The sequence below is a fragment of the Mesoplodon bidens genome, assembly GCF_964165515.1.
Source record: "Mesoplodon bidens genome assembly, chromosome: 9".
Taxonomy (NCBI): domain Eukaryota; kingdom Metazoa; phylum Chordata; class Mammalia; order Artiodactyla; family Ziphiidae; genus Mesoplodon; species Mesoplodon bidens.
In genome coordinates, this window is record NC_138166.1 from 73,771,048 (window position 1) to 73,795,504 (window position 24,457).

Consider the following 24,457-nt stretch of genomic DNA (forward strand, 5'->3'; position numbering starts at 1 on the left):
AACCTGCCTCTGAGGAACTAAAATTTCAGTAGGGGAAATAGAAACATGTATCTGACACGAAGAGTAGAGAGAACAAAGACATAAAAAACACAGGGCTACTGAGACCCACAGAGAGAGGATCTATTTCTCTGACACTTGCCCAGAAGAATTCCATTTAGTAAAATTTTATGTAAATAAACCTAAACCATTTAAAGGATCAAAGAATCAACATCACTGAAATCCAGTTTGTTTACAGCAAATAATGTGGAGGCGGAGTCAGGAGTGCAGCAGAAACTTGGGGACCATCCAGCTTAATCTATCCAAGCAGTAACCTACCAAGTTCTGTAAATGTTTTGACTGCACTGAAGTGCTGAATCTGGGGCCAAGCCTAAGTTTCTACAACCCGTGTTTTAATAATACTATGAAGTTTCTGTTACAATATAGAAGGGACATAATTTTCCCAAAGACAGCTGCCATACATGAAAAGGAATAGAAAAATGATTTTACTTCCTTCCTACCCTGAAGCCTAAAGGCAAAGTTGCTTTGCAAATGTTTTCTCCCAAGAGTTTGCAGCTGTTTCTGCCTTTCCTATTGTGCTTATGTTCAACTCTGGCTGGGAATACAAGCTTCAGCCCCAGCTGTCGGGTGCAAAGTGAATCAGGTATTTCACAGTGGTTATTTGATTAGAAAGAATTATATTGTTTAGCTAACAATATTATACGTATGGAAGAGAAGACATTTTTGACATGTTTTTAACATTTAAACGTGTAACTTACACAGGTGCAGCTATGTCTAAATATACTAATGTGTACATACATTCAAGTCTATCTGTAGAGCTATGTCAGTGTAGATATAGATTTCAAAAACAGTTTTTATTTGGGTGATCACTCTGGGATGCTCTGAAGTAAAATAATATGATAAGCAATGTTTGAGATAGTATAAGTAAACAGTAAGAACACGCCTTCTTATGAATTTTGGAGGCAGAGCGGATGTAGAAAAGAACAAGGCTGGGGAACATGAGCACAGTGTGCAGGGCTACATGGGAGAGGGAAGCAGGATACTCATGAAGATCACAGGACTAATCACAGGGATTGCCCACATCTCCCCTTCTGAGCTCCTCATCTAATCTACATCCAAAAACAATGCTTGCTTGATTTTTTTTTTACAGCACTTATATAAGGCCTTTAATCTCTAGATGCAAGCATCGTTATTAAAATATTTGTGCATGACTGTCAGGCTGGGGAGAGCAAGTGGATGGGGGTGGGGTGGGAGTGGGGAGGCACTTTCAAGACTTGTTGCAAGTTCAGCTCCACATTCACTGGGCAGCTACCTTGTCTATATACAGTGGCCACTGCCTGAGCACTGTCACAGATTTCATTAGGTTCTTTGGCATTATCCTTGCTCTTCTCCCATCACCCTTTCTCCTCTCCCCAGTTCCTTGATGCTGTTACCACCGATAACCCCTTTTCTCTTGTGCCTCTTAACTGGACTAGTTGGTCTTAAGCAAGAAACTTCAAGAGGTAGGGACCACCTAAAAAGACATCGTTAGCTCATGATCATTACTTATGACCATTACTTAAAGGATTATGTTAGTAATCAGTGAACTTGACAATAATTACTCACTTCTAGTAAGAAGAATCGATTCATCTATTGACCTCCTGTCTCTAAATTTCTTCAGCTCCTGTGCTGCCATCATGGCATGTCAGTGCTTTGTGCTCGAAGCCTGCAGCATACATTTCATTTGGGATTACTGCTATTTTAGACTATATAGACACAGATCATCAACTCATCAATGCTGTGAGCAGCCTGCAGAGACACAGCCAAACAAAGCTTGAACTTGATTGCTAACTTACCCGTCTCCTTTATAAAATGCTCAGATAAAAATATCATCTGCCTTTTTTTAAGGTGTACATCATTGATTTAGTTACATATCTAAAGAGTGGTAGCTTTGCTATATTTCTTTAGAGGAAAATATACTTCATGGGTTCTGAAATTTCTTTTGGGAGAAAAAGAACCTATTGTAAATAATGATTTCAGAGTTATGTCCATAACAAAAAATTAAGCCCAGCTCATATATAGTCTCCTAAAATGAATTAATGCATGGTCTTGAAATATATATATCTTATAAACTGTTATAGCATAGAAATTTCAAACACCATACATATTTGAAACCATGGGAAAGTGCTAACCTTTTGTTTGTTTTGGTTTTTTTGGTAGCAGGGAATAACTGGAATTTCTTGTTCGGGTGCTTATTTGAAAAAATGGAGAGACATTTTAAAACAGGAAATATATTTATCAGTAGTTTTTTCAAAATTCAGACAGATATACTCTATATATAGATTGGCAAATCCTACAACCATTGTATTTGGAATACTGATTTGAAAGTATTGGATTTTTTTAAATTTTTACAAATTTACTAGCTTATTTGGTTTTTAGATGCTTGAAATTTTTTACAAAGTTCTCTGTTTGGTATTGACTCATTTTGACTCACTTTGACTCATTTCAAAAAGTTGAAACACACATACACATCGGTATTATAATCATTAAAAAAATTGTTTTACTTTTTGTACATACCCTGGCCTTTGTAGTGTCTGGTTGGTATAGAAGCTCTTGTGCCCACTTACCAAAAAGAGTGAAAGAACAGAGCAAAGTTTCATTTAATTCAACTTTTGCCACCTGGTACTTTGTCTTACTACTTCTAATTTTGAGTTGTCAGCACCAATCAGCAATTTCCACTTCTTATGTTTCATTTTTTTAATTCCAGAAAATTAGATGTTTACCTTGGTTGAAACAAAACTCTTTATATCTGATTTCTTTCTAAACAAATACCAATTTCTCTCACATACTTAAGATATAAACCTATAGCTGGTGTTTTAGTCAGTTCGGGCTGTTGTAACAAATTACCATAGACTAGGTGGCTTAAAAAACCAAACATTTATTTCTTACAGTTCTGGAGGCTGCGAATTCCAAGATCAAGGTGCCAGCAGATCTGGAGTCTAGTGAGGGCCTGCTTCCTGGTCCACAGATTGCCATCTTCTCACTGTGTCCTCACATGGTGGAAAGAGGGCATGAGAACTCTCTGGAGTCCCATTTATAGGGCACTTATCTCATTCATGAGAGCTTCACCCTCATGACCTAAGCAGCATCCAAAGGCCTCATCTCTTCACACCATCACACTGGGGATTAGGATTTCAACATATGAACTTGGGGGGGGTGGACACAAACATTCAGTCCATTGCAAAAGGCATCAGAAGCCATACCTTGAAAATGCAAACCAAACTCTTGAAGGTTATCTAAATGTCTGGAGCATTAAAAAACCCATCCCTTCATCAAGGCTTAAGTAGTCTTCTTATTTCAATCTATTCATATGTTTAAGGAATAGATATGCCTTTTGGACCTACTATGTGCCAGATCTGTTCTAGAAACTAGAGAGAAAGCAGACTCATTTCCTGGATCTGTAAGTTCACATCCAGTTATAACCCAGTTTGTTTATTAATGGTGTCATCTCCTTCACTTACATTTTTTTTCTCTCTCAATTCACTGGGGAATGTGCTGCATCTCCCACTCTGCTTCTCCTAGTGAGAATCCATTTTTGTTTCTTCTACCCCTCCCCCACCTCCAGCCTCTCTAGATCTCTGTTTTACAAAAGTCCTGTCTGACCATGAGGTATGTTCTTCAGAGAACTGGTTGGGAGGCTGAGCAGGTGATGCCCAAGTATCAGTCTCAGGCAGGAGGAATGGATGGAAGCCTGTGAACCTTCAGAAGTAAACTGGTCTTTTACTTAATTTAAGGAAACATTTTGCAGATAAATACAAACCAACCACAATGAAGTACCACTTCACACCTACTAGGATGGCTATAATCAAGAAAATGGAAAATAACAAATGTCAATAAGGATGTGAAGAAATTGGAACACTCATACATTGCTGGTGGGAACGTAGAATTATGCATCCCATATGGAAAATGGTCTGGCAGTTCCTCAAAAGGTTAAATATAGAGTTACCGTAAGACCCACCAATTCCACTCCTAGGTATATACCCAACAGAAGTGAAAATATATATTCTCACCAAAAGTTAGACTTGGATGTTCCTAGCAGCATTATTCACAATAGCCAAAAAGTAGAAACAACCCAAATGTCCATCAACTGATAAATGGATGAATAAAATATAGTATATTCATACAAAGGAATATTATTTGGCAATAAAAAGGAATGAAGTACTGATACATACTCCAACATGGATGAACCTTGAAAACATTAAGTGAAAGAAACCAGTTACAAAAGACCACATATTGTAGGATTCCATTTACATGAAATGTCCAGAATAGGAAAATCTGCAGAGATATAAAGTAGATTAGTGGTTGCCAGGAACTGGAGGGTATGACGGGCTAGGGTGGATGATGCCTAAGGCGTGTGGGGTTTCTGAGGTAATGAAAATATTCCAAAATTAGTTGTGAAGATGGTTGCACAAATCTGTGAATATGCTAAAAACCACTGAATTGTCTACTTTAAAAAAATGAGGAGAAAAACCACGTATCTCACATTATGTGAGAAATAATATCATGTTAAATTGTATTCATCCTTCTTAAAGAAAATTAAATTCTAAAACAGTTTAATCAAAAGTAGAACTCTGGGGCTTCCCTGGTGACGCAGTGGTGGAGAGTCCGCCTGCCGATGCAGGGGACACGGGTTCGTGCCCCGGTCCGGGAAGATCCCACATGCCGCGGAGCGACTGGGCCCATGAGCCATGGCCGCTGAGCCTGCGCGTCTGGAGCCTGTGCTCCGCAACAGGAGAGGCCACAACAGTGAGAGGCCCGTGTACCGCAAAAAAAAAAAAAAAATAGAACTCTGTGTGTGGGGTGAAGAGGTCTGGCCTTTATGTATTTATAGATATATTACATAGAATTACTTTGTTCAGGGTCATGAATTTATGGCCCTAGCCACAAGGTTTTATTTTATTTTATTTATTTTATTTTTACATATATTTTATATATATATATATTTTTACATATATATTTACATATATTTCTTCCCCTGTCCTCCCCCAGGTAATTTGAGATCATAGCCACCGCAGTCAAGTAAATTCAGATTCCTCCCTACTCCCTCACCCTAGTCTTGTATTTTCAAGAGCATTAAAGAAAACGGTTTTGAGAACAAAACACTAAAGATTAGTTGTCAGCACGGTAGAAACTCAAAAGATAGTTGCCAGTCTTCTATTTCTTACTCATTGTCCTAAGACTGCCATGTGATTTATCATAAGAATTAAATTTAAATGCTGGATTCTATTCTGTCCTTAGAAATATCTCCATGACAACCAAAAGGAACTCCTAACTTCTTGCAGACATTGCTTCAGGAGTATTTTGAGAGTTAAAGTGGTTACCCAATCATTTAGAATTCTGGCAATAAGAGAAAGTGAGGAATTAATGATAGAAACAATAGCAATAGGTATCCCTCCAGAGAAAGGGCTAATGATCAACTAAAACTGTATTTGCATCTGTGATATGACCTCTGCTTGAAACTCCAAGCAGTCGTCTCACTTTCCACACAGCCTTCCTGTCTTCTCTGGTTCATTCCTTTTTCTATAACAAGCCACACTTATCCTAGCTCATGATCAAAAGTTGAGCTTGCCAGCTGTACTAATAACATTTCCTCTGTGCCATCAAAAACTATTTAGATGTGGAGTCTTTCTCCTTAGGCACACTTAACTTGTGCAGCCAAGATTACAAATACTCCAGAAACAAGGAGTATTTGGCAAGACAAATATATTGTGAAATTTGTTTTAATGCTTTGACTCATAAGTGGCTCTTGGGAGCTCAGAGTTGAAGTTTTTTATTGGTATTTACTCTGGTGCTCCAAGAGTAGATCGGTTGAGTGTTTAAAAAGAGGTCAAACAAACAGATTCTGGCATGAGATAAAGCTCCTTGGAAACCTGACTCTTGTACTTTCTAGCTGAGATTCTCTGTCATCTTTTCTTTATGGAAAACAATAGTACCTACCCTGTAGGATTATTGTGAGGAGTAAATAAAATACCCATTTAAAGCACTTAGCACAATGCCTGGCTCAGTTACCATCATATATGGTGTTCTTCAGGCAAAAAGTCTTAACTGGTAATGCACCAAATCAATCTATCCAAGTTCCAGAGGTGCAAAGAGCTTCTTTATGAAAAGAGTAATGTTAATCCTTTCTGGGAAATGAATATTTGGATAGGCTTAAGATAGTTGATAAAGTCAAAGATGATGACCTATTAATTAAGCAGGGATTGCTTATTATAGATAGGGGAAATGATATTAAAGAGAGCAAGAAGATAGGAGACAAAACAGTAGTAGGAGGTGACTGTTATGTAGCAGGTCTGAATAGAATGGAAGGTATAAGAGAGAAACAAAACGCAAATACCTATAGGCAGGTTCAGAGGGATGAATGATCTCCAGTGAAGTAGAAAGCACAGAATGAGGCAGAGAACAGAGTCAGGTTATTAAGAGAGGCTGGTGTATTGTTTTGGTTTTTACTTGTGTGTGAGAAAATGAAAATTTTTTTCACCTTTTCAGTTTGAAGTGATTGACAACAATCAGGGAAATATGAAAAAATTGGGGGGGCAGGGAGGCGTGAGGGGTAGGAAAAACAAGAGGTGGTGAGAACCAGAAGTACATCAAGATAGAAAAATTGGTTAACTGAAATCTGGATAATTTGGGATAGAACTTTGGTTTTCTGATAGTCTGCTTGTAACCAACACCCAAAGGGAGGTAGGACTGGTAATTGAACTTCTTTTTACTTCCCTTACAAAAGTCACAAATAACTATTTGGCCCTAAATTTAGGAATAACAGTAGTTTCCATCCTTTCCCATTCTGACCAAATGACCTTCGATCCATCACTTAACTTCTGTGCAAATATAGCCACCCTGCTTAATGGAGTTGTTTTGAAAGTGTTGAGTGTTTGGGATAGAACAAATGTTAGAAAAAGAATGTCATGATGTTTAATTTTTATAGCTGTGTGTGAGCGTGGTTGGTTTCTCTATCAACAGTCCACTCTCTGGGAGCAAATTAGGGACTTTGGGAATCTTCCCAAATTGTTTCAGGCAACTTGACTCCTTTATTATACTGAAGAAAAAATTTACTACTGGTTCCCCAAAACATTTGTATGTTGTGTGTTTGTTAGAGTACTAAGCAGTTCATTCCCATTTTATGGATAAGAAAGCTGAGGTAGATGGAGTAGTTATTTATTATTTAATCCTAATCTCACAGCTGCCCACGTTTGTCCCATGATTTCAAACACATGGCAAATAAACGCACTTTCAGTGAAATGTAAAAGGGTATTTGGATGTCAGGCAATTTCACAAACTCAATTTCAAGCCCAGAGCTATGCTCAGCCTCCTGTACCCTCCTGTAGATACAACCTTATGCCCTATTTAAGAATGAGAGTCCCTCTGAGTGCTCCTAAACTCTCCTGTAGTCTGTGTTCATCTCAGATAGTCCTCTGATTTTATACCTGGACTTCATTAGTACTGGGTTCTAGCAATGGGGCAGATGGAAATTATATAGCTGAGAACCATCCCAAATTAGAAATACCTAACAGCAAGAATCACACCAATCATCAAACCTCATTTCCAAGGCATTGTTAAAACCATCAGGCCTTACTGTAACACCAGGCCAAGAAGCAGAACTTTAGTTATAATCAAAGTAAAAAAGTATGCTGGGACGATGGTCTGTAAGAAATGACAGCACACCCTTTCAAAGTTAGCTGAGGGCCTACTTTGATCTCAAAAGATCTATACATATGGCTTAAGAGCAGCAAAACTGGAACCAAATCCAGTTCTCCAGACTTCCCATTCACTACCCTTTCCATTACATCAAGGGAAGCTGCTCAGTGGGGTGGGTCAGGAGAAAACATTAAAAAATAATCCAGAATCCTTGTAGCATAAGGGAGGTCTTCTGTGCTAGGCAGAGTTTTGGTTCCTCCAGTTCCCAATACAATCGTGAGGGTTTGTCTGCATGTGCTGGCTGATTGACTGGAAGATCTCCTTCCCTAGAAATCATTAAAAGATAACAGGCAAAACTCTGTCTTGGGGGTGCAGATGAACTGTCTTCAAGGCAGGAGATTAGAAGATGTCGTATTGATTTACAGTGAGATAAACTGTTGGGCCTATAGTTCAAATACCCATGAGCTCGTCTAATCTGGTATTACCATTATCGTCCACATTTTCCCCTGACAGTACATTTAAACTGAGCTTGTTGGACTAAGGGTGCTTTCTGGTTTGTTTCTCAGGTTGTGGTTTCTCGATCAGGATCATTAACCCCACACGTGAATTTTCGCCTGGATTCCCACCCTGTGTCTCCAGAAGCAATTGTGGAGCACCCGCTAAACCAAAATGGCTATACACTCGTTGTCACTGGGAAGAAGGTAAGCCCTGTTCCCCAAGAAGGTTCCATAAATGCGGTTCCTCCTCAGTGGATATTTACAGCCAGTGTCATCTGGTCCTTTTTAACTTTTCTCTTCGTCTGGATTCACCTCTCTTCTATCAGGTTCTTTCCTGAGTATTCCAGAGATCTTCTGAAATCAAGTTAAATTTTTACTCAGGGAAGATTGGACCTATGTTAGGTCCTCTTCATGATGTGAACTTCTTCTTTTGTCCTGTATTTCTCAATGAGAAAAACAAACACGCAGAATGAGAATTACAGTCCTAAGGGCAGAACTCTAGTGCAGGCAGATAAACCCTGAGGTGTACCTTGGAATCTGACGCTGGCCAGTAATCCCTTTTCTCTGAGAGGAGGTGCATTTTGATGCCAGAATGATATGTAAACTTACTTAGAATTTCCCGGGAGCTCAAGTGTGTTTTCCAGCAGCTTAATTTATACTCTCTTGAGGGATAAATTGGGAGATTGGGATTGACATATACACACTACTATATATAAAATAGAAAATAAAGACCTACTATATAGCATGGGAACTCTACTCAATACTCTGTAATGACCTATATGGGAAAAGAATCAAAAAAAGTGTGGATATATCTGTATGTATAACTGATTCACTTTACAGCAGAAACTAACACAACATTGTAAGTCAACTATACGCCAATAAAAATTTTTTAATAAAATAATAAAAATAAAATCATCTCAGACAGAGCAAAATGTCCCAATAAATAGAACCTCTAACATTGCATGGTAATGCTTATGTTCACTGGACAGTAATGGTAACTTTTATCACATATGCGCCAACAGCGGAAGGAAGAAAGAAATTTGGTTTTTTTATTTTAATCACGTAAGCATTATTACATGATTGCACACATAGGTGCTATCCCTGTCAGACTCTGTAAAATTATATTTATATGTATCTTCGATGTACTTAGTTTTTATTAACAAGCAAACAAAAAAACCCTCTGGAAGCTCTTTCCATCACTTGTCTTCACAGATCACCAAGATCCCGCTGAATGGCTTGGGCTGTGAACATTTCCAGTCCTGCAGTCAGTGCCTCTCCGCCCCTTCCTTTGTGCAGTGTGGCTGGTGCCATGATAAATGTGTGCGACTGGAGGAATGCCTTGGTGGAACATGGACTCAAGAGACCTGTCTGCCTACAATCTACAAGGTAGAAGTCTCTGTCAGCTGTCATGTGTGTTTTTTGGAAATCATAAATCCCACTGATGGAAAAATTCAAAAATTAATGTACTCATTTAGGTGTGAGGCATCAGCCCAAGCACTGTCTCCCTCCACGTTTTTCTTTTTCTTTTTTTTCTGGCCGCAGCACGTGGCACGTGGGATATTAGTTCCCTGACCACGGAGCAAACCCACACCCCCTGCATTGGAAGCACAGAGTCTTAACCACTGGACCACCAGGGAAATCCTACCCCCCAGGTTTTTCCTTTAGGGTGGTGTTTGGGCACATGCCCCTAGGCCCTGCGCTTGAAGTGCTTGCTTCACACTCTCCTTGGGCAGTTGCTCTCCCTTAGTGCTATGTGAATAAAAGAGTGGTGGCTAGAGAGCAATACTGCTCTCCATTTCCTCACACTGGGACCTGTTCCCTTCTGGCCTGCCCATTCTCTGATTCCTCACCAGCTGCTTTATCTACCAGGTACCCATGCATGAGCCTTCATCACACACAGGGATCCACTCATGGCATAATCCAGAACCCTAACCTGGACCGTGCAAGCTAGAGATCCCAGCCATGCTGGAGCAGGCAAAACAGGAGGTTTCGTTCTGTCTGACACATAGATGGTGGCTGTTTCATCACTGATGAGTCTAGAGGTTACCTCTCAGGGCAAGGTGGGAAGCAAGTGGATGGTGGACAAATGGGTGACTGTGTGCCTTCTCTCAAAGTTCCTGGAAGAGAAGTAAAAGCACAGCTGGTGACTACACTAACCTCTATACTCTGTAAGCCAATTCATTATTTAATCCATTCCAAAAACATTTATTGAGTGCATACCACACAGCTGGCACTCTTCTAGACAATGGGGAGATACAGTCCCAGACAAGACAGAAGTGCCTCCTGCTCTTAGAGAACTGAACTTCTAGAAGTGGACTTCAGCCATGACGTTGTAGCCACACTCTCTCTCTGTTGCCTTATTTACTTAAGCATGTGTTTGGCACTACGAAAATCTCCATGGCAATTTTTTTTAATTTTTTTCTTGATCCAAACACATTTTGCTTGAAGCTACTTCCCTGGTGAGGAACCAGTGTATATTTTCTCTGCCTACATGTGGAACAGTTGGACTTAGTACTAAGTAGTTCCTGTGAAAGATTCAAGTTAAAGGTCTTGGTTGGTCGCCTGTTTCAAGCCCAAGTAAACAAAGTGTACGAGTTAGAACAGGAACCACCCCCAAGAGCATGGCTGTTTTCATTTAGCTACGGTTTGGGGAAAGATTTGTACCGGGTGACTGTTTTAAACCAAATCATTTTATGTTAGGTGTGACACAGTTATTAAGACTCAGCTTGATCAGCTAGAGAATAAACTAGGAGATATTAAGAAAACAAATTTAAATCTATACTGTATTATTTATGCACTTTTTGTGTGTTTAATATACTTTTAAAACCACATGCAGTTTTATACGTTTTAAAACACGTAGCCGTGGCAATTTGAGACACCAGACCTCTGAATTCAGCTATTCCCTGAAAGAAATATGGGGAGTGTGTGTGTGTGTGTGTGTGTGTGTGTGCAATTAAATCACAACAATTTCATTTTAAAAACAGCCAAGCTGATGTTTTAAATAAAGAGCAGGTTAAGAACTTGTACAAATGAAACATTTAATTTTGACCAATGTACCTCCTTTTATTAGTAATGAAAGCTATATTAAAATGGTTAAAAAACAGTAAATATTTTAGAATTTTCTAGAACTAGAGAATCTCTCATAATGTTTGAATCACGTCCCCCCCCACAACCCCGCACCTTCCCTAACTCCAGCACCCTAGCTGGAAATTTTTAAAAGGTTGGACTGCATCGTGCACAATTCACTGAGGCTTGGGTGCTACAGTTAGAAAAAACGTAATGCAGCTGATTCCATAAATCCCTTTCGGTTCATAGTTGTTAGGAAGATTTCATGCTGCACTAGAGCATGACATTTAGCATTCTTACTGCAAAAAATAAGACAGATTATTCATCTTTTTCTTATCTGTCTTAAACGCTGCAGGCACAAAACCCAGCTAATGTGTAGAGTTTCACTTTCCAATAAATGTAAGTCAACCTGCTTTTCAAGGTACATGATGTTCAGTGGCTGAAATTCTTTGCAGTTCCACATATGAAATATTTCAGGATTGCAAGCCCATTATTTTGTTTCAAACATGTTATCTGATCTTGTACTTAGAGAGCAATGAAAAATGCTTCAGAAAAGGAAGAGCACTTTCCAATATATTCTGAATTTATTAGGATAAAACTGTCATTCTTGTAGGATTAGAGTTTAGTCCCAGTGAGACAATAAAACAGTTTATTAATTGATCAGAAGACTCAGATAAGAAGCAACAGCGATATCTTATGAGGGACCTGAGATATCTTATCTCACGCCTGCAATATACTGCCACCAATATATTTGTGACATTTACTGAAGAGACAAATTTTAATTTTCCAAGGTTTTTGGTGGTGGTGGTGGTGGTGTTTTAACTTTCTCACGTATATCCTAATGGGTTTTGAAAATATGATCATTTAAATCATTTTCACCTGTGAAAGGACAGTAGCTACTTTTGTGGCTAGCTCTACCCTATCCAGACCCAGCCTCTGTGGCTTTATGCCGGACACTCATTTCCTTCTCACAGAGTTTCTCTACCCTCAGGGTAACTCAGAGTTTGCCAGCCCATTGTTGGTTCTGTCCAAGGGTGTGTAGTCCAAGACTGCATCCTTCCTTTTCCCCTGGAAGAGTGAACGTTACCCCATAAGCTAAGGCAGTAAAGCTCAGATGCCCCCCTCTGATATTTCAGCCGGGAGAGGAATGCTAAGTAGAGCTGGCTTTTCAAATCCTGATGATCTAGCAGAGGTTTTATAGTATCCCTTTCTGTTGCCAGCACACCAACCGAACAACTCTCCGTGTCTTTTCTGAAATCATCACCCAATCGCTTTGCCTTATATAGAAAGTGGTGATGAATGTGGAGTGACAGACTTCAATTTTTACATAGAAAGGGGGGAATCCAGACAGGGGGATCAGGCCAACATCAGCCTTGGGCTGTTTTCAGTGGGCAAGACTCCTCATTAAAAGAGGAAACAGCAGCTGTGTGACTGCCTCAGGCTGAAGAGAGTCCTGGAGGGTTAGATGTCTTTTTTTCCTCCTCCTGGATTTCTAACATAATAATAAACAGATATTTTTTTTCTAGCAGTTCTCATTTGGCTAGACAGGGACGAAGTAAGTTTTCATGAAAGGCACAACTGTGTAATGGATTTCATGGGTAAAATAGCTATTGTAAAAGCATTAAGCTAAGACTTTTGAAGGGGTTTGGCAACAAGGGTATGACTTTGGTTTGTGGTCATTTACTTGGGAGGGAAGGGAATATTTGCAAATTTGTATTTTGCTAAAAGCTCTTCTAAATTGTAAAAGAATCACTTTTACACTTTCACTAACTTGTCTTTAGCAGATACCTTTACTGGCTTTTGAGTTGCCTCTGTAGCGGTGCTGTGTTTTCCCACCATTGTACTTTACAGCACAATTTACAATATGTACCCCCAAAAGAGCATTTCCTTTCTCAATTGTCACAAAGCTGCGGAGGAGAAGCTTATTTTTAACATAGAAATTTGTTTTGTTTTAATAGTTTTAGCCTAAGAATAGTTGCTGTATAGACTTCATAAGAGCCTAATGCTATCTTATATCACAGTTGCCAAATTTTTATTAATGAATTCAAGTTTTACTTTTTTTTTTTTTTTGCGGGGGTGCTGTGTTGGGTCTTCGTTGCTGTGCGCGGGCTTTCTCTAGTTGCCGCTAGCGGGGCTACTCTTTGTTGGAGTGCGCAGACGTCTCACTGCAGTGGCTTCTCTTGTTGCGGAGCACGGGCTCTAGGCACGTGGGCTTCAGTAGTTGTGGCGCGTGGGCTCAGTAGTTGTGGCTCGCGGGCTGTAGAGCGCAGGCTCAGTAGTTGGTGCAGCACGGGCTTAGTTGCTCCGCGGCATGTGGGATCTTCCCAGACCAGGGCTCGAACCCGTGTCGCCTGCATTGGCAGGCGGATTCTTTAACCACTGCGCCACCAAGGAGGCCCAAGTTTTACTTTTAATACATCAAAGATGAGCCTGCAATAATAAAAGGAACCTATTACTTATTTAATACTGAGCCTGAGGAAAAAAAAGTCAATCCTAGAACTGAGATGTACAATGATGCCAAGGGAGATAATTAGAAACATTGCTACAATACAGATCACATGTGGGGCTCTCTCCAATTCTGTTTTTATCTACTTCTAATAGAAATAATATATTGAACATATTAAATATTTAGTTTGTCAACTAACCAGCTGGTATATATCAAATAGTGACCATATTTAAAGAAAAAATAAAAGTGGCAGATTAGTAATAAATGTGAATTAAGTATAAAGGAATAGGTTCACTTATTCATTTGTTGATACCTGTTGCCTGCAGTAGATGATTTATAGTGAGTGAATGAATGAATGGCAGATATGTATTGAATATCATATATGTGGTTGGTATTATGATAGCTGATAAATGCAGCTATGAAAACACCAGGTGCAGAAAGAGGTATTTTTACTGTGTGACTTTCTCCTCTGGGTGGGGAATACCATAGCAACATGAATGTAGCACACATGCAGCTGGCATACAGAGCAAGGCATATATTAGGGCTTGGCTTCTAGGGCCTGTAAAGGAGTTTTGATCAGAGTTCAATCTGAAGGCCCATGAAGGGGTTATAGGCATGTAAAAGTCTGGGCCCAAAGTGTGTCTACGCACAAGAAGGCCCTTCATCCCCACCCAGGCTGAATCTGCTCTCTCTCCCATCTCTGGATCTCCTGAAAACAGCTTGCTTCATCAGCCTGTCAGATAGTTTTAATGTTTGTTCCAGATTCTCTGAAATTTGTGACCCTTTTTCCTATAGTGAAAATTCATTTTTTTCAGATAATGGGAGAAGGGAAGGATTTCAGACTCTTTGAGTATACATATTTTGTTTGTTTGTTTGTTTTCCACACCTATGAAAGATAATAATATACTGGGTTTTTTAAAGTTCTATATTGTCCTCATAGGTTTTCCCAACTAGTGCCCCCCTTGAAGGAGGGACAACGCTGACCATATGTGGCTGGGACTTTGGATTCAAGAGGAATAATAAATTTGACTTGAAGAAAACCAAAGTTCTCCTTGGAAATGAGAGCTGCACCTTGACCTTAAGTGAGAGCACGATAAACATGTAAGGACATGAAATCGCTTGGCCAGGGTGTACTTGGAAAACGGGTTTTGTCTTTGAATGAATCTTGTAAAACTCACCCCAAATGTCTATCTCTTGAGTTAAAAAGGGTCTTGGCCCATCACTCCTCTTGCGGATTTGTTTTGTTTTTAAAACTGTTTACTCACCAGGATTACGGAAGAAGAAAGGTGACATTACTCAGGTGAAGAAAAGAAGAATCTAGCATCTGGGAGTTTTTCAAGCATTTTTGTAACAACTCTTGAGAAATTGAGTAGATTTGAAAGAATAGCTCTGTTTGGGGTCGTTCCATCTTTAAAGTCTTCAAATAAAGAGAGTTTCAAACAGCTTTTTCTATAAAAATCAGAAAACAGCTCAATATGGACCCTCTCTTCTAAATTCACTTTCTAAACCTCAGAAATGTAATGAAGCAGCTGAATCACACTTTTGAGACTTGTTGTTTATGATGAGTTTAAATTTATATTTACCTGATATTTATTGGCACTGTAATGGAGGGAGTGTATCTCATATAACCATTCCCAAATCTTGGGAAATAGCAATGTTATCCCTATTTTACAAAGATGGTAACGGAAGTTCAGAAAGGTGGAGTGTAGATTAGCAGAGGTAATCCAGAGGGTAAGACCTGTTCCTGTTCTACTGTATTCTACATGTAACTTCTATAAGATCGGAATCCCATAATGAACAGAGAACCCAGAAATTTTTAGTTATGTAGTAACAACAACCAAACATTTAAAGTTTTATAGTTGAACCTATTCTTTCAAGTGGTTATTTTATACCTAGTAGAATTCCTTTCAGGGTTATACGAAGATCTAAATCTACTCATTTTACAGAGGCCAAAACATCAATTAATGTCACACTTGTTTAGCTTAATGGCAAAACAAATTCATTCTAGAAATCCCCCTTGTAAGTTCTTGCTCATTGCATTGTAAATTAGAGCCTGTAAAAGTGAAACATAATTCATCCTCTTTTGTTTGCAGGGCAGAAATAGAGACACAGATGTAGAGAACAAATGTATGGACACCAAGCGGGGGAAAGTGGCAGGGGAGCTGGTGATGGTGGGATGAATTGGGAGATTGGGTTTGACATGTATACACTAATATGTATAAAATGGATAACTAATAAGAATCTGCTATATAAAAAAATAAATAAAATAAAATTCAAAAAAAAGTTATTTAATAAAACAAATTATATTTATACTTTTTAGGATTATAATAAGATTATTAATTCAAAAATAATTCTGTGGAAAGCCTATCACAATTTCATCATTTTTAAGTAACTTAAATAAACACGTATAACCACAGAAATGTATCTTTTGACATAATTTAAAGAGATTCTGCTTAGTTGTAATCAGCCCATTGTTTCATATGCTGAAACACCATTTCTCCACCTTAAGTATGCCAAACATTATGCCTATAATTGTATATTATTAGATTATTATGAACTTTTCAATTGGTGAGGTCTGCATTGATGAGGTTTAACATATCCTGTTTTGTCTGTATGAATAATACAAGACAGTCAATATAAAGTTTAGCATAATAGTACAGAAACAGAATTATACAATTTTCAATTCTAATGCTTACCTGTAAACTCTTCTTGCTATTTAGAGTGGTCAGCTCACTGTTTAGAGATAATGGCCCATAATATAAAACAGCCAACCCAGAAAATGCCTTTGGATTTATAACATATAAAACTTTGTTTTTTCAGGTTGAAATGCACAGTTGGTCCTGCAATGAATGAACATTTCAATATGTCCATAGTTATTTCAAACAGTCGAGGGACCGTACATTATAGTACATTTTCCTATGTGGTAAGTCTAGGCATTAATTTTCTCATGAACTAGGATATTTAATTACTACTTAATCTACTTAGAGTTATAAAATTAACAAATTATTTTGTTTTGTTTCTATCTCTCATTCAGGATCCTATAATAAAAAGTATTTCTCCAAGTTATGGTCCTAAAACTGGTGGCACTTTACTTACATTAACTGGAAAGCACCTAAACAGTGGAAATTCTAGACACATTTCAATTGGTGGAAAAACATGTACTTTAAAAAGGTGTTGTAGTTTATTTTTTGTTGCATCAGTCAAGACGGATTAATATGTATACCTAACAAATCAAGAAAAGATTGTTCTTCTTTCGTGGCAAAAAATCAAGATGTTTATTATTTACTCTCCATCTTACAAAACTTTCTCCTTCCCAAATCCATCTACTCCTTTTTGCTGGTTTTTCTACCCTTCCCTTATGGTTTATTAATTCCACTTTTAAATTTTGTCTTCCCGTCCACCTTCTTTATTGTTATGCTTAGTATCCCACCTATGCTATAAGCTGTGAGATTCTGGTAATTGACAATAAATTAAGATAAACATTTCCATCAAGATTTACAATTAGATCAAATCACTTTGGAGAGGTGAGAAGCATGAGGGAGATTGGGTTAGGAAGTTATGTTTCTGCTTCTTAGATTTGGGAGAGCTCAGTTTAATCAAGTGCCAAAAGGATACTTTAAAATTGCATAAAATCCCAAATATTTCTAAGTCAAGGATGGCCTAAGTTTGGGATCCACTCAATTGTAAATTGACTACAATTTCTAGATTAGAAAGAGTTTTTTTCTAGACCACATCAGGAAATTCCCATTTAGGAGCCACTGACTGTTACCCTTTTGATTTATGTATATAATTCTAATACATGTGTGTCTCTAATAGCAAAGGTCCATTTTCTTAATTTTTTTGTTCAGTGTTTCAGATAGTATTCTCGAATGTTATACACCAGCCCAAAGCACTCCAACTGAGTTTCCTATTAAATTGAAAATTGACTTAGCCAACCGAGAGATGAACAGCTTCATTTACCGGGAAGACCCCATTGTCTATGAAATACATCCCACCAAATCTTTTGTTAGGTAAGTAAAAGCTTCTGATGGGTATAAGAAAATAATGAACGTGAGGATGACTGGCTGTTGAATAGTCAAAAGGAAGACAGTTTTATCTCTGGATTTGATACTGTTGCATTTTTTTTGAACGCTACCTTTCCAATTCGGGAGTGAAAACTACATTCAGGCTCTGAGTACAATTTGACCTTATCAGTGCTAGTTCATGCCATTTTATCCTATTCTAAATAGATTTCATTAAAACAGTTTAACTGGACATCATAGTTTTGATATTTATGCACTTATATTATGTACATTTTAATTCTATACTAACCTTAGTGCGTAAAAGTGGAATCACCTTTTTCTCTTCATTCTTCAGTGTATTTTTGCCCTGCCTACTTTACACACAGCTTTTCCCTCTACCAGACTCCCTCTGAAACAATATCTCATTGGACCCAATTCAGTCTGCCTTGTTTCTGTTAATTCTATCAGTCTAGCAACAACAGTTAAGTTCATTTTTCCTTTGTATTTTTTTCAGACAGGAAAAATATTTCTTTTGCATATTTTCTAAATAAAAAGACAAATGCATTTCTTCAGCTTGTGAAATATGAATTTTTAAAACACTTTCAAGTTAAATAAGTTATTGCCAAAGAAAAACTACCACTGAACTTTCATTTGACTTTGGCTGTGGCTATAACTTGCAGTCACTACATGTGATTTAATTTAATTTCTCTCTTAAAATACTTGATAGAGAAAGAACCTCTCAATATTGCTATTTTTCTATTTTATTTTGCCAGTGGTGGGAGCACAATAACAGGTGTTGGAAAAAACCTGAATTCAGTTAGTATCCTGAGGATGGTAATAAATGTGCACGAAGCAGGAAGGAACTTTACAGTGGTAAGTCCTCTGAGTGATAGTTGTGCTTAGAGCTCAGCATCTCTGCTTCTACCACCAGCTTTCAGGGTAGCAGAGACATTTCAGTTTTGCCTTTAATGTTTGCTAGTTATCTTCCTTGCAGCATAGGTCAAATAGTATTTTCTATTCAACAGCTAAAATTATCTAGTCTCAGGCTAACATTATAAAACACACACACACACACAATATTTAGACACAAATAATGATTATCAACTTGAGGCAGTGTTTTTTAAAGACAGTCAGTACAAGGGCAAACCACATCATTCCCTGTCTTAGTTCAGGCTGCTATAACAAAAATACCATAGACTGGGTGGCTTACACAACAAACATTTATTTCTCACAGTTCTGAAGGCTGGGAAGTCCAAGACCAGGGTGCCAGCAGATCTGGCTGTCTGGGGAGGGCCTGCCTCATGGTTTGCAGATGATTATCTTCTCATTGTATCCCCACATGGAGGTGAAAGAAAGAGGCAGCAAGATCTCTTGTGTCTCTTCTTATGAGGGCACTAACTCCATCATGAGAACTTCATTCTCATGACCTACCTACCTCCCAAAGGCCACGTCTCCAAATGCCATCACACTGGGGATTAGGCTTCCAACATATGAATTTGGAAAGGATGCAATCATTCAGGCCATTGCATTTCCCTATCCCCCCCTTTTTAATATCCCATAGAACATCAACCCTTTTGCTTTAATAAAACCCTTGGGTAAAGCCTCTAATCTTGCCACAGCATCCTTGTCTTCCTAAGTGGTATAGTGTTTTCTTACACATCCCTGCTTCTTACCATTCCTCTTGTGCCTTGGTTAGCATGTTATCAAATAATGAGAAAGAGCATTAGAATATTTATGTCCTAGATTGTGTATGTTGTTTGGTATTTCTCCACCTTTTTTCTTTTATTTGCAAGGTCAATCAGAATTTAACTGAATTCCTCCTTAAAAGTGATTGACCTATTTTGTGCTCTAACAATTTTGGGACATCACATTAAAATGGTAGTTTTACTTCAGACCTTAGGAAGTTTGGAGTTATTTACAAAGATTTCATATTTTTGTTGTTTTTCTTTGACATAAAATATCCATAATCTAGTTGGACTTGTACAAGCAACTTAGAATGAAAGTTCTAAGTGCTCCCTCTCAAACAGGGGCTTGACTGGGGAGGCAATAGATTGAATTACAGCACTTCCTTTTAGATTCCCATCCAATATTTTGTGAAGGCTAAGACCACAGTGTGCTTTAATTACAAAAACCAATTTGGGGCTAAAAATGTCAAGCCAAATCACCAAACAATAAGGTCATCTCAAATGAGATTTTTCTTGACCTTCTCAATCAGCCACATTGCATCACCTCTAAAGAGTATTATTAGATTTTTATAATATTCCTGAGAGATTGTACTCCAGGGAGTCACCGTATGAAGTAGAGAGCTTTGAAACCAATCCCCGCACATGGCCACAAACAAAGTTAGAATACCGCCACTATTAATTTAAAGGACATCGGTTCTCCACAGCCAGGCATAGCAATTTTTCATTAACCTATAAAAATAGCAGTAACCCTCTTTGGTGTTGGCATGTGACTTTTTAAAGTAGAAATCTGAGAAATTATTAGTTTATCTAATTCACACCGAGCCTGCGTTATTGAAATAATGGCTAAGTTTTCTTCCTTCTCCCTCACCAGCATTATGATGACATGTGGCATCATTCATTCATTTGTAATCAAATAGTTATTAAAACCTCCTAGATGTGCCAAGGAAGATTCAAACAATGGTAGAAGATTTAAATCTTATCTGTTTACATATCTGGAAATGTAAACTTCTCTTATTTTAGCCACAAACATATTAGTACAATAGAACAATGTATTCAAATTGGACAGGAATGAAAAATTCAGTGGGTCTATTTGACTATTGTTTGTAAAAAACCTCTTAAAGAGACGTGTGTTCCTTCCATGTTCCCTGCTTCTTATAGAATTTGAAGCTGACCATGATGAATTGAACCCATTCATTATTTAACAGAGAAAAACTCTTGGTCAGGTTTGACTTAGATATACCAATTCAGCCACAATAATCTTTAAGCCTAACAAACTCAAATATTTTAAAATAAAAATACTAATCACCTTCTTAACAAAATGCATATTAATTTGTTAATATGCATTATGTCCCAGAAACCAGCAGTTTATTGTATAGTTTTCAGATTTCTTGTTACGTAGAGAATTACCGTAATAGCAGTAAAATTGTTCATTTCCTTTTTTTCAAGATGATAGAATAAATAGCTTTTAGCATTATAGTATGGATTTGATACAAAACTAAGTAATATTTTATTCATATTATATCTATGTATCAGTTTTCTTTATCTGCTTATAGCACATATTTTTAATGTAGGATAATTTTTAAAATTATTTTTAAAAGAAAATATCAAATATCCAATTTTGTTTGTGCTTTTTATGTATATCCTGAGTCCTTTTTCTATTGTGGGCATAAGTAATTGTTTTATCTCCAACTCTACTTGTCAAAGAAAAGGAAATATGAGGGATGTTGTTGCTTGTTTGTCTTTTCCTTGGGGGAAAATTGCAACCATTTAACCTTAAACGTGCCACTTTGTGTTGGTGGTTTAGTCTAAGCACAATCAAGAGGAAACCACATTTTCCAAACTTCTATAAATCAGAATTACAAAGGGGAAGATTTGAAATGAGAGATGAAAGGGCATGAAATAATAATAACAGAGCCTTTGTAAAATAGCATAGGAAAAGATTTATCAGTAGAGAATACAAAGTGAGCAAGAAGCCATCCAGTGTGGGAGTTATGTGAATTTTAGGGTCAGTGGCCTAGGATTTATGTTCCCTGCTTTGCCACTTGGAGCTGTGTGACCTGGTCTGATGACATCAGCTCGAAAAGCTCAGTTTCTTCATCTGTAATTATGTGTGTAATCGTAGCACCTACCTCATAGGATTATTGTGAGAATTAAATGAGACCAACCTTGTACTAAAGTGTTTTGCACAGGACTTGGCACTCAGTAATTACTAGCTTAAAACACACTAATAAGATGACCTGTATACGCTACCAAATGTAAAATAGATAGCTCGTGGGAAGCTGCTGCATAGCACAGAGAGATCAGCTCGATGCTTTGTGATCACCTAGAGGGGTGGGATAGGGAGGGTGGGAGGGAGGCTCAAAAGGGAGGGGATATGGAGATATATGTATACATATAGCTGAGTCACTTCGTTATAAAGCAGAAACTAACTCACCATTGTAGAGCAATTATAGTCCAATAAAGATGTTAAAAAAAAAAAAAAAGACCGTGTTGTTTAGAGAATCACATCTGTCATGTTTCCAGAAATGTGTTCTTCAACATTAGGAAGTTAAATGGAGATTTTTTTCAAAATTGTACATTTTCAATTGATTGTTTGAAACAGTGAAATGTGAAAGTTGCTATTGATGTTGTCAAGCTATGTTTTGTTTACAGTGGATAATTGTGTTTTACTATAGGCATGTCAGCATCGCTCTAATTCGGAGATAATCTGCTGTACAACTCCTTCACTACAACAGCTGAACCTACAACTCCCCCTGAAAACCAAAGCCTTTTTTATGTTAGATGGGATCCATTCCAAATACTTTGATCTCATTTATGTACATAATCCTGTGTTTAAGCCTTTTGAAAAGCCAGTGATGATCTCAATAGGCAATGAAAATGTACTGAAAATTAAGGTAAGAAATGCTTAAAATCATCTCTTAAATCATCAACTTGCACCTAATTGACTTCATAGCTATGTGAATAAAATTGTTGTACTTGGTCTTTATCTTCTACTACATCGGCAAATATCTAAGCTCTGAGAAACAAATCTTTTTGACATAAGACTAAAAGGTATGTATAATCATGAACTGCTTTTTAATGAAGCATTTAAAAACTCTTTCTTGTGTATATATTAAAAAATAGTAAATGTGAGACACAAATCCATTAAAGTTGCCTATGACGTATTATTCTGCCAACGTTATATATTTGCCTGGACACCTAAATGTGCTCATTATAAGATAAAAGGTAAGAGTCATGAAAGTAAACGCATCAATTGTAGTTCTGTACTTCCTTCTAATTTGGAATTTTGTACCTGGGTGTGGTTATCTCTAAGCTGTTTTATAAATGGAGCTGGATTTCCTCTACCTCAGAAATATATTAGCCTCTAAATATAATTTGATTGGACAGGAACAGATCATCTTTTCTAACCCAGCCTGTTGCAAACAAAGAGTACTAAAACCCAGAGAGGTTAAGTGGTTTGACAAGTGATCAGATCGTGGCAGAACAAAGACTAGAATACAACTCTTTTATGTTGCTTCAGTCACTTTTACTTCAAATAGTAATAAAAGAGGCAAAATGATCAAAACTTTAGTTATCTGTAGCCCCAGTCTCTAGAAACAACAAAATATTTATGCTTCAACATGATGTTTTAGGCATGCAGAATTTTCCCCCCGAAAGATAACCTGAATGCAAATATGAACAAACACAAAGTAATACAATAGTCCTTGTTTAGATGTAATATAAATTCCCAAAGACCATCTCCATCTAAGTAAGAATATGTTTCTACTAAAATTTTCCTGCTTTTTCAACAAGATTTTATCTACAGCCAAACCCATGCACACGTTGGTACTCATACAAGTTTACTAACCTCGCAATTGTGTTTTGTACAATAATTAAGCAAGCCCAGGGGGAAATTGAATGGAAGCCTGCTTCAACGAACAGCATGTTTACCATAGCAGAGTTCTTTCATCTGCTTCTTTAATTAGTTTTAGAAAGGGAGAAAGAGCTTTTATCACTTCTTTTTTTTTCAATAAAATTAATCTAGTGTGACCTTTTGCTTTCAACAATTACTGTGTTTGCCATTTGAAAGATTCCATTGGATTTTTCTTGATGAAAACAAAGGTTTATTTGCAAATATTTTTACACCCAGATAAACTCTATTTTTCTCTTCCTGTATCTATGATGGAAGGATTAGAGAAGAATGGTTCTTTATCTACCCTTTCAAGCAGCCTTATATGGAGGAGAAAACTCCTTTTTCTGTAAATTACATACCCATTATTCAATGTCCTACAAAATTGTTGGACCAAGAAAAGTATGATTTGACATCATCCTCAGCCTTTCAGTGCTGTTCCCAACCTGGCCCAAGAGGCCTCCGGAAACAGACACAAGAGACTTTCTTTTCTTGCCTATATACAGATTGACTCTTTTCTCTAACAAGGGTCTAGCACCTGTCATGTCACAGAGTGGCAATCTGGGGAAAAAAGGAACAGTTTTGGGGGACTATTTTGGTGTCATGATTCAGTCTTCTCCCATATTCCATTTTACGTATGTGTAAGAGGAAATCTAGTAGAAGAGAATCTTTGTGTGACAGCAGTTTAACCCTTTGTCAATTTCTCAAGTTGATCACATTAAAACCTCTGCCTCTCTGAGGGCAGAAACAAAGAAACATAAAGCAAGAGAAAAGAAAAAAGAAAAAGCCTCTTCTGGACAAGCAGTGAACTGTTTTTTATCAAAAGAAAGGGTGTCATTTTATTTCATGTTGTGCTTGTTCAGTTACCATTCAAAACATGAATGTGAAGTATGTTTGTGTTCCATCAGTGAAAGCACTATGGAGAGAATTGTGTTTAGAGTGAGATTTGCTTCTTGTTGCCAGGAAGAGTTCGTGCTCCTCAAGCAGCCATGCATACAAGAATTCCTTGGCTAAAAAGAGACTGTGATAGTTTCCAGCCCTAGTTGTGAGAATTGGCTTAGTCAATAGTTGGTGTAATGATTACACCATGGCCAAGAGGGTCAGCCAAGTTTGGATCAAGAGAACATAATAGAGATCAGGGATCAGTCATTCCTCAGGACTAATCAGAAACCCCATTAATGTGGGAGGTAGTTTATATCCAA

The 24,457-nt window shown here is 37.6% G+C and overlaps 1 protein-coding gene across 2 annotated transcripts in view; it reads left to right on the top strand.

The window, feature by feature from the left end:
- Window positions 1–24,457, top strand: part of MET (MET proto-oncogene, receptor tyrosine kinase) — a 129,051-nt gene that overhangs the window by 72,820 nt on the left and 31,774 nt on the right. For both annotated transcript variants that reach the window (XM_081244452.1, XM_081244453.1), the window contains 8 exons: window positions 8,238–8,372; window positions 9,381–9,554; window positions 14,621–14,781; window positions 16,501–16,603; window positions 16,715–16,851; window positions 17,529–17,690; window positions 18,455–18,554; window positions 22,042–22,260. In XM_081244452.1, coding sequence (XP_081100578.1) covers window positions 8,238–8,372; window positions 9,381–9,554; window positions 14,621–14,781; window positions 16,501–16,603; window positions 16,715–16,851; window positions 17,529–17,690; window positions 18,455–18,554; window positions 22,042–22,260 — 1,191 coding nt within the window. The remainder of the gene's footprint in view (window positions 1–8,237; window positions 8,373–9,380; window positions 9,555–14,620; window positions 14,782–16,500; window positions 16,604–16,714; window positions 16,852–17,528; window positions 17,691–18,454; window positions 18,555–22,041; window positions 22,261–24,457) is intronic.